Raw genomic sequence first — 14,829 nt, forward strand, 5'->3', positions numbered from 1 at the left:
AGACAGGGTGACTACCTCAAGCAGACGTACCTCTGTCCCGAGCTTAAAGGCAGACGCCTCCACGCCGGGCCCTAAAGGTACTGTTTGTGTTGAGTGTGTGTCTCCTGCGTGTGCTTGACCTCGGCCTGGGCACCGAACTCGGCTCTTTCGGGAGAGTAAAGGCACTCCTAACTATAGAACCATCTCTACAACCACCTCCCACAACCCCGCTGGCCAACTTCTAATTTTCATCGTTGGCAGAGTGTGGAGAGCCGGCTCCGAGCGGCTGCTGCTCCCCGCACCTCAGCGGCCAGCCAGGAGAGGCCAGGGCCCCCCCCCCGACACGCGGCCCGAGGCCAGCGCGGCCTTCCGGGGAGTAGCCACGCCCACGCCGAGCCCGCCTCGGAGGCCCCGCCCAGCGCTGAGCGACCTGGGGGTGGCGGTTCGCAGAGACCGGGACGGCGTGGCGACCTCGAGCTTCCCCCGGCAGGAGTGCCTTGACGGGGTTAGGTGGAGGCGATCGGAGCAGCGCTCAGGGTCGCACTCTCCAAGCGCGTCGGCCCCGCTCCTTTCCCCCCCCCTCCCCGCCGCGTCCGTCACGTGGTACTGGCTTAGGGCGGGGCCCCGTGGAGTCCCAGAGCCGAGCGGCGCCGGGGCCGGAGCCTGTAACCACGTGGAGAGGAACTTGCGTCGGGGGCGGGGCTGAGGGGGCGGAGCCTCGGCTGCTGGCTGCGATCTGCCAACTCCCGCGGGGGGGCGGGGCCTGTGGTGGTATGGGGCGGGGCCTGTGGCCCCGCGGCGCAAACTCAGAAGTGGGGCCGGACCTGGAGAGGGCGGGGCTTTGGCCGGCTTGAAGAGGAATTTGCAGAGGCGCGGGCGGGGCCTGCCTCAGACACCGGAACCTCAGCGGACCAGGCGCAAACAGTGGGGCTTGAGATACCGGTAAGGGGGAGTTCCAGCCCCGGCCAGGCACTTAGGGCTTGGTGGTGCATTCTGCACTCTCGGGCCTACTTCCCGGAGCGGAGGGACGCGGGGGCAGAATTAGAACCCCAGGCTAACTTGCAGTCCTGGAGAGCGCACCTCTTACCCGGTTTTGGGAGGTACGGACGCCGGATGTCGGGATTCAGATGGAGCCTTGCAGGGCCTTCAGACACTGACATCTTTGCCCTCCGAGATGCATATTTCTGTCCTGAGGGGACCCTTACCGGTGCAGGCCGCAGGCTTGTCACTTGCAGTCTCTACCGACCCACTTTCCTTTGCATTCCTGGGTGGGCTGGAGGACTTGTCTCCTGCAGGTCTCTCTTGACCGTTGGAATACACTTTGGGCAGGTACCTGGCTGATCTTCTGACTGCTCTCCCCGCAGCGAGGTCAGTAGGCAACTGCACCCTCCACCCCAACTCCACCAAACCCCCAAGTTGATAGACTTTGACACCAAAGGCCTGTGGCCCTGGTTAACCTGGCCTCACAGTGCTGCTGCCAGGACTCCATCCTCTTGATAGCTTGGGTTCCCCGGGAATGAGCTTAGCAACTCTGGGCTTCTGGGCCCCTCCTCCATCATAGCAGGCATTGAAGGCTGCCCGTAACTAGGGTGGCTGCAGTCTGAAGCCAGCTATGAGGATGTCTTGCTTCCTCTGTAGGAACTGCTGGCCTGATCATGGACCCAGAATGCTCCCGGCTCCTCCCGGCTCTCTGTGTTGTTCTGGCAGATCCCAGACAGCTGGTGGCAGATGACACCTGCTTGGAGAAACTGCTGGACTGGTTTAAAACAGTGACAGAGGCAGGTGAGGACACGGCTTATAGAATTGTCCATCCCTCTGGTATGCTCCACCACTTTGAGGCTCTGTGGCTGATGAGGGAAGAGTCAAGATGGAGTCACAGTGGAGACACAGATTGAAAGTCCCATCACATCCATCCTCATCCAGGCTTCCTCTGTTCATCTCACACCAGGTGTTTGCACAGCACACGCCAGCATTGTTTGGCTATCTTCCTTGTATTTTGGTTGTCTGGGTGGGTGGTGGGCCATATCATCTAGAAACCAGGGCAAGAGGATCTTGACTTTGAGGGTAGCCAGCACTACATACTGAGTTCAAGGCTAGCCTGAGTCACATCCTTACTGTGTGGGTGGGTGGACCTCAGTGTAATCACTTCCTTTTTTGTATTTCCAGGTTTGGTTGGGAGTTAAGGGTGAGTGGGCAGGGTTTCTCGGACTTGCTCTGTAAACCAGGCTGGTCTCAAACTCACAGAGATCCATGCATACCTCTGCCTCCCCGAATGCTGGGATCGCAGCCGTGTGCCAGCGTGCCTTGCTAAATATTGTAATACTGTGCTTTTGTTTTAATCCCAGATGTAGGGATGTGGGGCTGCCTCGGCCTGTCTGCAGTAGCTAGTGATAATTTGCCTCATGCTCTGGCAGAAGTGTGGTTTTGCCAGCTGCAGATAATTTCTGTGATTGTGTGACATTTGGAATTCTGGGAACTTTTCACAGGATACCAGCGCCCTGAGAGGCAGGGTATGGGGGCTTTTGGTCATTTAGGGAGGTTGTTTGCTGTGGTCAAAGAAGAAACAAACAGAAATTAGATTCAGGGATCTCTTTCTCCTGTATCTATTTTTCTCCTGTCTAGTGTTAGGGGCTGAACCGGGGTGTGGGGGAGATAAAGGGTGGGAAAAAGAAGAACCCTCAAAGTAGCAAAGAACAGCTACAGAGGCCTACCATCTTTCTTCCTTGTTTTACTTTGTCCTTTTAGCCCAGGATGACTTGAACCGGTGGTCCTCCTTCCTATACCGCTGAGCCCTGGGCTCCTGGGTGTGCACAGTCACACCCTGGTTTTCTTGGATGCCAAGGATGGAGCCAGGGCTTTCTACAGCAGGAGCATTCCACCCTCTGAGCTAGGTCCCCATTTGTCTTGCCTGTTTTCTAAGTTACAGAATTTAAAATGATAATAGTCTGTTATTGAATCCTACAAGTTTTACTGCGTGGTACTTCTGTAATTTAGGCTTTTTTTTTTTGGCCAGAGTTCCTCTGTATAGCCCTGGGTCTCTCTGTAGACCACACTGGCCTTGAACTCTGGAACTCAGAGATCCACCTGCCTCTTCCTCTGAGTGCTGTGATTAAAGCCAGGCACAAGTATGCCTGGCCTAGGTTCTTTTGTTTTATTTTGTTTAGTTTGGTTTGGCTTGGTATATGTAGGATTTATGTGTGTGTTTGCATGTGTGTGTATGTACACCTTTTCTCATGAGTGTGGAGGTCAGAGGTTGACACTAGGTGTCTTTTTCACTTTCCACCTTGCGCTTTGAGGCAGGGTCACTGTTTCTCTCTCACTTGAACCCAGAGCTTGCCAAGTTGGCTATTCTAGCAGGACAGCTGAGGGTTCTTCGTCTGGGCCTCTGGAGTGCTGCCTGCCTAGCATGTATATGGTTCTGGGGATCTGAATTCTGGCTGTGCTAGAAAGAGCTTTATCCACAGAGCCATTCCCCAGCCCTTGAGGTTCAATTTTCAGTGTTTGCAAGTTAGTTTTACAGGATTGTGTGTCTGTGTGTGTGTATTTTGCATGCACACCCAGGCATCTAAGTGTAAAGGTCAGAGCAGAAGGTTAGGCATCTTCCTCCATCAGTCCCCAAGCTATTGCCTTGAGGCAAGGTCTGTTACTGAACCTGACAGTACAGGAGAATGGGCTGGCTGGGAAGCTCTGGGGATCAGCCAGTCTGCGCCCCTCCCCCTACTGGAGGGTTAGAGGCCTGGACAGCCAAGCTGGCTTTTATCTGAGTGCTGGAAGTTTAAACTCAGGTCCTCACGCTTGCAGAGCAGACACTTTTACCTGCGGAACCATCTCCCCAGCCCGGTTCACCAGTTGGTCTATTATTGTTCCTTTGGAGGCAGGGTTTAACTATGAAGTCCTGGCTAGCCTGAACTCACTCTGTAGACCAGGCTGGCTTTGAACAATCAGAGGTCTGCCTGCCTCTGCCTCCCAAGTGCCATGTTTAAAGGAGTTTGCCACCACATTTGACCTATGAATATTTTTAGACAGCTTTATTGAGATGTGATTTACATGTCCCAGACTCCACCTGTTTTAAAGTTTACCAGTTCAGCTGGGCATGGCAGCTCCTAGCTGTAATCCCAACATCTGGGAGGCCAAGGCAGGAGGGTTGCTCTAAGTTTGAGGCTAGCCTGGGCTATGTGGTGAGTTCAGGGCCAGCCTGGGTTATGGAAGGACACCCTATCTCGAAAATGTCTATAAATAAAATAAATGAATGGAAAATGGAATGTACCAGTTGAGGGGGGTTTAGTTAATTTAGGGGTATCTGGTCTCATTCTGTACCTTTTGTTCCCCACAGAGCTAGGTGTCCTAGGTGGTTCTTCCCATTGCTCTCCCAGTTTTAAGCAGTTTTTAAAATGCCCCTCGTGGTGGAGCTGTGCTTGTTGGTGCAAGCCTGGCCCAGCTAGTGGGGCTGAGGCAGGAGGATCGTAAGTGTATGGTCTGGGCTACACTAGTGAGTTCAAGGCAAGAGAACTCGTTGAAAGCAAGAGAAATGGGTCTGGCAGCCAGATGTGGTGGAACACTTGGGAGACAGGGGGAGGGTCAGTGGTCAGCCTCAGCTACATGGCAAATTCAAGGCTAACCTGGACTAGGAGACCTTCCTTCAAAAGCAAGGAAAAAACCAAAACAAACCCTAAAACAATAACAACAAAAAAGAAAGGCTGGGGTGTGATCCAGCAGTGTGCTTGCCTACCATGCATGAAGCCTTGGGGTCAGTGCCTAGCTCTGACCCTCCCGCTCCCACCAAAGGAAGAAAGCCAGGGCTGAGCAGTGGGGCCGCAGCCTTTAGCCCCAGCACTCAGGAGATAGAGGCAGGCGGATCTCTGTGAGTTCAAAGTCAGCCTGGTCTACAGAGTGAGTTCTAGGACAGCCAAGGCTACATGGAGAAACCCTGTCTTGGTGGGGTGGTGAGGAAAAAAGCCAGACATGGTACCACATGCCTATAATCCCAGCATTTGGAATTGGAGGCAAGAGGTTCATGAGTTCAAGGCCATCCTCAGCTACATAACAAATTCAAGGATAATTCGGATTACAGGGTACCATGCCTCAAAAAAAAAAAAAAAAAGTTCCACATGTTACAAAGAACAGTTTTCATACTTGCTCATTAGATTGGCTTTGACCATTCACATCTGCTGTGTTCTTGGGGAGTCTGTCCATGTAATTGTATCTCCAAGATGTATAAAAGTCTTGCCCTGAGATTGTAAATTCAACTTTTTTTTTCTTTGCCATAATGCTGCCATAATGTTCTACCACTGAGCCATACCCAGCCCCTCACTGGGGGATTCTAGGCAGGTGCTCTACCACTGAGCCACACCCCAGCCCCTCACTGGGGGATTCTAGGCAGGTGCTCTACCACTGAGCCACACCCAGCCCCTCACTGGGGGATTCTAGACAGGTGCTCTACCACTGAGCCACACCCCAGCCCCTCACTGGGGAATTCTAGGCAGGGGCTCTACCACTGAGCTAGTGTCCAGCCCCTCACTGGGGGATTCTAAGCAGGTGCTCTACTACTGAGCCACACCCCAGCCTCTCACTGGGGGATTCTAGGCAAGGGCTCTACCACTGAGCCACACCCCAGCCCCTCACTGGGGGATTCTAGGCAGGTGTCTACCACTGAGCCACACCCCAGCCCCTCACTGGGGGATTCTAGGCAGGTGTCTACCACTGAGTCACACCCCAGCCCCTCACTGGAGATTCTAGATAGGTTCTCTGGAGTTATAGCCCCAGCTTTTTGCTTGTTGTCTTTATGGTTCTCGTCTGTATCTTTTATCCGCCGCTGAGTCATTGACTCTCTGGGGTCTCCTTAATGAATTCAAGTTAGGAGCCATTTGTTGCAAATACCCTTCCCCCTTAGCCTACTCAATCCTGAGGGAAAGGAATGTGTGAGCCACTTCTAGAGTCTTTTCGCGGTCACTGCTCTCTTGGGATGTCCTTTCTCCACAGAGTCCAGCCTCCAGCTGCTGCAGGACCACCCCTGCCTCATGGAGTTACTGTCCCATGTGCTGAAGCCGCAGGACGTGAGCCCCAGGGTCTTCTCCTTTGCTCTGCGCCTTGTTGGGATCTTTGCGGCCCAGGAGGACTGTTTCCAGTACTTTCAGGTGAGCCTCTGTGTCCCACATGCCTGTCCCCTGAGGAGTAGGCATCCTTCTGGATTAGGAACCATTTCAGTGCCTGGGTCACAGTGGCTGGCCCTGCCCCTGTGTGGCCTGTGCACCAGGACTTAACCCCATGTCACCCCACATTGCCCCTACTTGGAAACACTTGCCAGGGATGATGCTGGCTGGCTTCCCGTTCTCACTGCTGTGTGTTCCTTGCCATGTTCTGAGCTGTTCCTGACGGGCAGTGCAAAGACCCTGGATGCCTGTCTGCAGTACAGTCAGGAAATCGGGAGTCAGTCACATAGAGGGGAAGGAACAGCGTAGTCTCCATTGATCCCACACAGGGAAGCCCAGGTCTGGGGGATCTGACGCCCTCTTCTGGCCTCCACAGGCACCTGCCTACGTGTACACAGAGCCACACTCAGACACATAGAATTTAGAAAGAAGGCAGGTGGCGGTGGCCTTTAATCCCAGCACTTGGGGAGGAGGTAGAAGCAGGGGGATCTCTGTGAGTGTGGTCTACAGAGAGAGAGAGTTCTAGGACAGCGAGGGCCACACGGAGAAACCCTGTCTCGAAAAGCCAAAAAGAGACTTTAAAAATAATAAAAGTCTTATAGAGAAAGAAGGAAGAAAAGAAACTGGGGGGTTCATCCTCTGCCCTCTCTCCTCTCACAAGGGCAGAGCTGTGGTGCTGGAGCCTGGGCACAGTTGTGTGGTACCAGTTGGTACCTTTACCAGTCCTGTGGCTTTTTTTGTTTGTTTTGTTGTTGAGGGATTTTTCCCCCTGAGATCTACCTGCCTCCGCCTCCCTGATGCTGGGATAAAAGGTGAGCACCATTACACCTGGTGTTTACTTTCATGCCTGTGGGTGTTTTGCCTACATGTATGTCCATGGACCACATCCATGCATTTCATGTGGGGGCCAGACGAGGCCATCAGATCCCCTGGCACCGGCATCTAGACGGTTGTGAGCCACCATGAGGGTGCTGGGCCCTGAGCTTGGTCTCTCCTGGAGCAGCCAGTGCTCCTGAACTGTGGGTGGACTCTCCAGTCCCTGGTTTTCATTTTTGAGATAAGGTCTCACCATGTGCTCACTCAGAGACCCACCTGCTTCTGCCTCTGAGTGCCAGGATTGAAGATGTACCCTGCCAAGCCTGTCTCCAGCTGTCCTGAAAAACAACCCAAAAAAGCCCTTTTTCCTCTGCATCCCTGATGCTCTCTTTGCTTCTTAGCAGGGGGAGTTGTTGCCGGGGCTTTTTGGGGAGACAGGCGCCCTGAGCTGGGCAGCCTGGCGCGTGCCCAGCGTGCGCAGCGGCTGGACCCAGGGCCTGTGCTCCCTGGCACAGCACCCCAGCGCCCTGCACTTCCTGGCTGACAGCGGTGAGTGTTGTAACCCACGCCCTGCCCCAATGCACCTCCAGGGCCTCTTGTTTCTGCCTGTGCTGTGGGAGTCTCCAAGGAGCCCGAACCTCCCTGAGTCTAGTCTTCCCGGCTGGGGAAGTGGTTGGTGGGCCGGGGATGTCAGGTTGGGCACACAGGAAGTGTGGGGTCACCGTCATGACGTGGTGATTCTTGGAGTCTGGGGTGGCTCCTGCGGTTGTGCGTTGTCATCGGTCATGAGTTTTTCCTGAAACAAATTAGAACTGATTAGAAGGTGCCAGGTGGTGGAGGCGCACACCTTTAAATCCCAGCGCTGGGGAGGCAGAGGCAGGCGGATCTCTTGAGTTTAAGGCCAGCCTGTTCTACAGAGAGTCCGGGACAGCCAGGGCTATTACATTGGCTGGAGCAGAGGAGGGTCAGGGTGCTTTCCCGGAGGCCCGGAAGGCTATGGTGGCTGGAAGGTGTTCTCTGCTGGCTTCCTCATTCAGGCTGACCTTCCCGTGTCCACTCCAGGGGCCGTGGACACGCTCTTCTCCTTGCAGGGAGACCCCAGCCTGTTTGTGGCCTCTGCAGCCAGCCAGCTCCTAGTACACATCCTGGCTCTTTCCATGCAAGGTGGGGCGCCAGGGTCCCCCATCCCAGAGTCTGTCGCCTGGCCTGTCTGTGCCCGGAAGATTGTGAGCCATGTAGAAGAGTCGTTACGTTCCAAAGCCACCCCGCAGGTCACACAGGCCTTGAATGTCCTGACTACCACTTTCGGGCGCTGCCATAGCCCCTGGACAGGGGTCCTCTGGGAACAGCTAAGCCCCCCTGTCGCCAGCCTGTTTGAGAGAGACCCCATTCCTGCTGTGCACTCGCTTATGGACCTCCTTCTCAGCGTAGCCAGGTCAGGTGGCTGCGGGGGCCTGGGGGTGAGCGGTAGCTGCCTGTGGTATCTCAGAGAAGCCAATGCTTCATGGGGAGGACCCTGGCACTGTCACCTCAGGGAACATCTGCAGGACTGGGCACGTTTGCAGCTGTCTAGCTAGGTAGGCACTGATGCACTGAGGAGGAGCTACTTTCTTTCTGCAGGTCTCCTGTATTCAATTTCTCAGCCTGTGGCCTGTGGGAGATGCTGGCACAGACTCTGAGGCGCCTGAGCCCCATGCAAGCTGGGCCTCTAGCCCTGGGGACCCTGAAACTTCAGCACTGGTATGAGTGGGTGTGCTGAGAGTGTTACAGTAATGGTTGGGGAACTTTGGAAACTGGGAAGCCAGGGGTGAGAATGGGCCAGGTAGGATGGTGTTAAAGCATTGGTTACCTCCTCCTGTCCCTCTCTCCCTTTTTTCTCTTTTCTTCCCTTTGCTGTCTCTTTCCCCTCTTCAGCACTGGTATGGAATTTGCTACACATACCACTCCAATGCTCTACCACTGAGCCACACGACCACCTCTCACTGGGGAATTCTAGGCAGATGCTCTACCACTGAGCCACACCCCAGCTCCTCACTGGGGGATTCTAGGCAGGTGCTCTACCAATGAGCCACACCCCAGCCCCTCACTGGGGGATTCTAGGCAGGTGCTCTACCAATGAGCCACACCCCAGCCCCTCACTGGGAGATTCTAGGCAGGTGCTCTACCAATGAGCCCCACCCCAGCCCCTCACTGGGGGATTCTAGGCAGGTGCTCTACCAATGAGTCACACCCCAGGTCCTCACTGAGGGATTCTAGGCCGGGGCTCTGTCATACAGCTATATCCCCAGCCTCCTTTTTGTTCTTATTTTGAGTCAGTTTTCACTAAATTGCCCAGATTGTCCTTGAACTCACTTTACTATCTCCACCTCTGCCTCCTAAACAACATGTGCCATATCACAGTGAGCACGAGATGGAACTGTTTGAAACAAAAGTTTTTGTGGTACTCCCAGAGCTACAGCTAACTTCTGAGCTATGTGTAGCTGTCCTCTGAGTTCCAATATGGCCGAGCCAGGCTCCTGGAGCCCTACGGTGTATACTCCACGGGCTGTGTGGAGGTATGGGCTGCAGAATGTGGGCTGCAGGAAGGAAGGATGCTGAGGACGTGAGCAGTCTCGGTTCGTCGGGGTGGTCCATCACACAGTATTGCAAAAGGACATCTCAGATTATTGAACACAGTGGGAGCACACTTGGGGGCTGCCCTAGAAGCCTGGAATTCCCAGTCACTGTGGTCAGGGAGTGTAACCAGCCTCTCTGCGGCCCCTGAGGCCCAGACACTGCTCCTGAGGACATCAGGGCCAAGACCACAGGCCTCTTCTTCTCCTGCTCTGTAACTAGTAGCTTGCAGAGGGACTGTTTCAGGGGAGACTGCACCCTCTTGTGCTGAGCCAACATAGACTCACTGGGAATGCTTAGATTGCAGCCAGACTATTACCCTCACCGTGTACTGTGTCCCCAGCCCCCAGGAACTGAGGACCCAGGCCTTTGGAGTCCTCCTCCAGCCCCTGGCCTGTATCCTGAAAGCCACCACTCAGGCCCCTGGACCTCCAGGTACGCAGGGAGGGTGGGACCTCCATCCTTAGTCCAAGATGAATGAGCTACCCTGCCCCCCCCCTCCAGCCAAAAGTACAGGTGGACAGCATCCCTAGTGAGCCCTGGCCCTGAACTTGACCCGGCCCTGCTCTGGATGGTGGTCACTGCAGAGATGCTGTTGTCTTTGCCTCAGGCTGGCTGGCTGGGACTGCGGATAGCCCGCTGACGGTGGACGTGCTCTTGTCTTCTAAGTCGGCCTGTGTGGGCCTCCTCTGCCAGACTCTCGCCCACCTGGAGGAGCTGCAGGCGCTGGTGAGTGCAGCCTTGGCCTGTGTCTATCGAGCCTCGAGACCTCAGGCCTCTGCTGACCTTCCTCCTCCCTGCAGCCCCAATGCCCCTCCCCCTGGCCACAGGTGCCCCTGCTGCAAGCTGCGGTCACCATATTGCGTCTCTGTGATGGCTCGGCGGACCCTAGCTCCAGCGTGGGAGGCCGTCTCTGTGGGACTCTGGGCAGCTGTGTTCGTGTCCAGCGCGCAGCCCTCGACTTCTTGGGGGCACTGTCTCAGGGGACGAGTGAGTGATGTTTTCTCTTCTCTTTCTTCTGGGGGCCCGATGGGCCCTCATCTTATCCCTGCTTCCTTAAGGTTTGGAATCCGTGCTCCCTGCCAGGTGGTGGGCTCTGGGTAGAAGTCGGGTTGATGTCTCCTGAAGACCCATGATGTCTCCATTCATGTCTGTTTCAGGCCCTGTGGAGTTGGTGCTAGAGGTATTTGCTGTCCTCCTGAAGACCCTTGAGAGCCCGGAGTCCAGCCCCACGGTACCTCAGATCGGTTCTGGGAGGCCTGCACAGCCAGGGACCTTCTCACTTAATACTTCCGACAGGGGCCACAGAGCCACTGCCCAGAGTGACCTTTTAAGCTGGGTGTAGTGGTACACACCTGCAATCCTCCCCAACACACACAGATGTGGTAGAAACTGGTGAATCATGAGTTCAAGGCCAGTCTGGGCTACAAAGGAACCCTGACAAGCTAGATCCCAGCACTTGGGAGGCAGAGGCAGGCGGATCTCTATGAGTTTGTGGCCAGCCTGGTCTACAAAGAGTTCCAGGACAGCTGCGGCTACATGATAAGACTTTGAGGGAGCAGAGACCCTTGACAGAAGACTCAGAACCCGTAGCAGTGGCTGCATGGGATCCAGGGTGGGGTCTGGGCTTCTGAGGCTTCCACTGAGGCAGTCCTGAAGCTGTGGGGGCCGGGATGGCGCTGGATGGGGAGGTCTGTTCTTCGGTGGGTTTTGTTTCTACTTTTTTGAGACAGGATGTCACTCTGTAGCCCAGGCTGGCCTGCAGTTCCCATTCCTCCTGTCTCCACCATGTCTGCCATTTGCAGAATTCTTTCGGAGGGAAGGGAATTGAGGGCAGACTCTAATGCATAATACCCCTCTCCTAAGTGTAGACTTCATGCCAGGTGCTGCCAAGCAGAATGGACAAAATAAGGAAGGGCTGGGAGGTTTTTGGTGCCATGTCCACGTGAAGTCCTGTCACCTCAGAAGAGGCTCCTCAGAGGGCGTCCTCTTCAGTCTTGCTATCTGGGAGGCTAGTGTGCACTTACCTGTGCTTCTGTTGCATGGTGCAGGGACGTGGGTGGCCTGCCCCCACCCCCACCTTCTAGCCCGTCCCATTCTAGGTCCTAAAGAAAGGCTTCCAGGCCACACTCAGGTGGCTCCAGAACTCCCACAAGGCCCCCGGCTGCTCTGATCTCAGCCCCGATGCCCTGCTCTTCCTGGGAGGTAACTAGCTCCGTGCAGAACTGTGCCGGGGTGGAGGCAGTTGGGGGCCGGGTAAGGTGTCCCTGAGGGAAGTGTGAGCCTAGAGGCCACTGACCACTCCTTCCTGGTACAGAGCTGTTCCCCATACTACAGAAGCGCCTGTGCAGCCCGTGTTGGGAGGTGAGGGACTCGGCCCTGGAGTTCCTGACACACCTGCTCCGACAGTGGGGAGGTGAGCACCCTGGGGACAGGAGTGTGCGTGCCGTGTCAGACTGCCTGGGTGGGCTCCATCACAGCTGTGTGGCATTTGACCCCCCCGCCCCAGGTCAGGCTGACTTCAGGGAGGCACTGCATTCCTCCGAAGTGCCTGCGCTCGCCTGCCAGCTCCTCCAAGACCCTGAGAGTTACGTCCGCGCAAGTGCGGTGGGTGCCGCAGGGCAGCTGTCCAGCCGGGGTCTGCAGGCCGCTCCCGCCAGCCCTGAGGACCCACAGGCCCAGCAGGTAGGAGCCATTTGTTGTCAGTCCCGTGAGTCAGAAAGCAGCTGGATCTATAACAACTGCTTCCGAGAACCGTGCTGGCCACTTGGGAACCGGGGGCTGCAGGGCACAATGCCTGTGCTTTTCCTGACGCCCTGTCTTTACCATTGTGACCCCTAAAAAGGCATGGGCAAGGCTGAAGGGTTGTATGCAGAACACGTGGGAAGGGGCCTGAGCAGCACGTGGCCCCAGCCCAGATGGCCATGGGCTCACGTCTCCTGCATCCTGTCCTTCCCCGCTCATCAGCAGTGTTAGTTGCATGTCTTGCTGCTGGGTCAACGTGCCTGAAGAAAGCAGTTAAGGAAGGATGGGTATATTGGGCTCGCAGTCTGAGGGTGCAGTCCACCGCGGTGTCAGAGCTTGAGGCAGCCGGTCAGTTTGCATCTGTAGTCGGGAAGCAGAGAGAGATGGAGGCCAGCGCCCAGCTCCCCAGCTCCCCAGCTCCTCCTCATTCAGTCCAGGACCCCAGTCCATTTCCTCCTGTAGCACCATCCAGACACTCCCATCACAATCACGCCCAGAGTTTCTCTCAAGGTGATTCTGCCAAGATGGCACTGACTTCTTTGGAACCCTCTGACCTGCAGGGCCTGCTCACGGACCTCATGCATATCCTGTCCACGGACTCCGAGGGCTTTCCGAGGAGGGCTGTCTTACGGGTCTTTACCGAGTGGCTGAGGGACGGCCATGTCGACGTGGTCCGAGACACAGAGTGGTTTGTGGCCACCGTGCTCCAGGCAGTGAGCCGGGACCTGGACTGGGAGGTGCGAGTGCAGGGCTTGGAGCTGGCGTGGGTGTTTCTCGCCCAGGCGATGGGCCAGCCCAGCCTCCACTGCCCCTATACAGTGGGTCTGCCCGGAGCCACCTCTCCTGGCCCACACCTGGAATTCTTGCAAACTCTCTGCCGTCTGCCACTCTTTGAGTTTGCCTTTTGTGCCTTGCTTGACTGTGACCGCCCGGTCGCCCAAAAGGCCTGCGACCTGCTGCTCTTCCTGAGGGACAAGACAGCTTCCTGCAGTAGCCCCCAGGAGGCCGGGGACAGCCCCAGCTCGGTCTCAGTGGAGGCTGCCCTGCAGAGGTGGCAGGAGGGTGAGCCGGGCCAGCCTCTAGGGGACCTGGAGCCCGAGGCCATGCTCGCCATCCTGCGTTCTTTGGACCTGGAGGGCCTGCAGGGCAAGCTGGCCCAGAGCAGTGACCACGTGGAAAAGAGCCCCCAGTCCCTGCTGCAGGACATGCTGGCCACGGTGGGTGTGTTAGAGGAGAATGAAGTTGACTGCTACTAAGGCCAGCTGCTTAAGAGACACCCTAAGGACGGACAGTTCCCACATCCCACATTTTAGCCAGGGATGATTAACACACCTGTGGCCACAGGGTTTAGAAGGAGAATGGAGAGTTCCTGGCCAGCCTCGACTAGATAGCAACCCTGCTTCAAAAAAACCAAGAAATCAAATCTAAAGAAAAACTCGCTGGGCGATGGTGATTCACGCCTTTAATCCCAGTGCTGGGGAGGCAGAGGCAGGTGGATCTCTTGAGATCAAGGCCAGCCTGGTCTATAGAGGGAGTTCCAGGACAGCCAGGGTTACACAGAGAAACCCTGTCTCCAAAAAGCAAAACAAAAAACCCTTTGCCTCGTGTGTGTGTGTGTACGCAGAGGTGACCCCACTGTTCTCAGGTGCTGTCCACCTTGTTTTTTGAGAAAAGGTCTCTCAGTGGGACTTGGTCCTGAGGAGGCTTGCCCGTGAGCTCCAGGGATCCTGTCACCTCCTCCCCAGCACTGGATTATAATACAGCAGCACCATGCCTGGATTTTTACATGGGTGCTGGGATTTGAACTCAGGTCCTCATGCTTGCATGGCAAGCACTTTACCCACTAAACCATCTCCCCAGCCCCACAAAGTCCTACTTCCCTTGTTATTAAAGAAGTGGTTTGTTGTGTGCTCAGAACAGGTAGCACTGAAGTCTCTAATTCTTGAAGTTGTTTTTGTGTGTGGTTTAACCGAGTCCCACTTGTGTTCTTTTTATAGAGGGTCGTTTGGCTCTCTCTACCCCATCCGTTGGCCAAGCCTTAAAATTCCCGTAATCTTTAAAGAATTCATATACTTTACAAGTTCAAAGCCAACTTCAAAGTCACACCAGGCTCGGTGACACATGCCCATAATCCCAGCCAGCACTCGGGGAGGCAGAGGCAGGTGGATCTCTGAGTCCAAAGCCAGCCTGGTCTACAGAGTGAGTTCCAGGACAACCAAGGCTGTGCAGAGAAATCTTGCCTCAAAAAACAAAAACAAAAGTTCAAAATCACAACTAAAGGTTTTGTAAAATAATTTGTTTGTTTGAAAATGTTTTTATAATTTATTTATTTTCATTTTTCTGTGCATTGGTGTTTTGCCTGCATGTGTAACTTGTGAGGGTGTCAGATCTTTGAATTACAGACAGTTGTGAGCTGCCATGTGGGTGCTGGGAATTGGACCGAGGTCCTCTTGAAGAGCATTCAGTGCTCTTAACTGCTGAGCCATCCCTTCCGCCCCCAAATGATTTGTTCTCGAGTGTTATATAT

General features: G+C 55.2%; 1 protein-coding gene across 8 annotated transcripts; it reads left to right on the forward strand.

Moving 5' to 3' along the window:
* The first annotated feature begins 751 nt into the window (after window positions 1-751).
* Brat1 (BRCA1 associated ATM activator 1) lies at window positions 752-14,219 on the forward strand. 8 transcript variants are annotated; one of them, XM_021647546.2, is made up of 15 exons: window positions 772-921; window positions 1,309-1,347; window positions 1,618-1,761; window positions 5,959-6,113; window positions 7,346-7,493; window positions 8,007-8,379; window positions 8,565-8,684; window positions 9,901-9,992; window positions 10,168-10,286; window positions 10,361-10,547; window positions 10,718-10,791; window positions 11,660-11,762; window positions 11,875-11,973; window positions 12,067-12,242; window positions 12,863-14,219. In XM_021647546.2, exons 3-15 carry the CDS (start codon window positions 1,635-1,637, stop codon window positions 13,556-13,558), a joined length of 2,469 nt encoding a protein of 822 aa, XP_021503221.1. In that variant the 5' UTR covers window positions 772-921; window positions 1,309-1,347; window positions 1,618-1,634; the 3' UTR covers window positions 13,559-14,219. The 8 variants fall into 8 exon arrangements, with proteins under 8 accessions (XP_060224003.1, XP_060224000.1, XP_021503222.1 ...); XM_060368017.1 differs by lacking the exon at window positions 1,309-1,347 and having other exon boundaries at window positions 770-921; window positions 10,388-10,547; XM_021647547.2 differs by lacking the exon at window positions 1,309-1,347 and having other exon boundaries at window positions 770-921; window positions 7,349-7,493.
* The last annotated feature ends 610 nt before the right edge of the window (window positions 14,220-14,829 follow it).

Source organism: Meriones unguiculatus, chromosome 15 (genome assembly GCF_030254825.1).
Source record: "Meriones unguiculatus strain TT.TT164.6M chromosome 15, Bangor_MerUng_6.1, whole genome shotgun sequence".
In the NCBI taxonomy this organism is placed as follows: Eukaryota; Metazoa; Chordata; class Mammalia; order Rodentia; family Muridae; genus Meriones; species Meriones unguiculatus.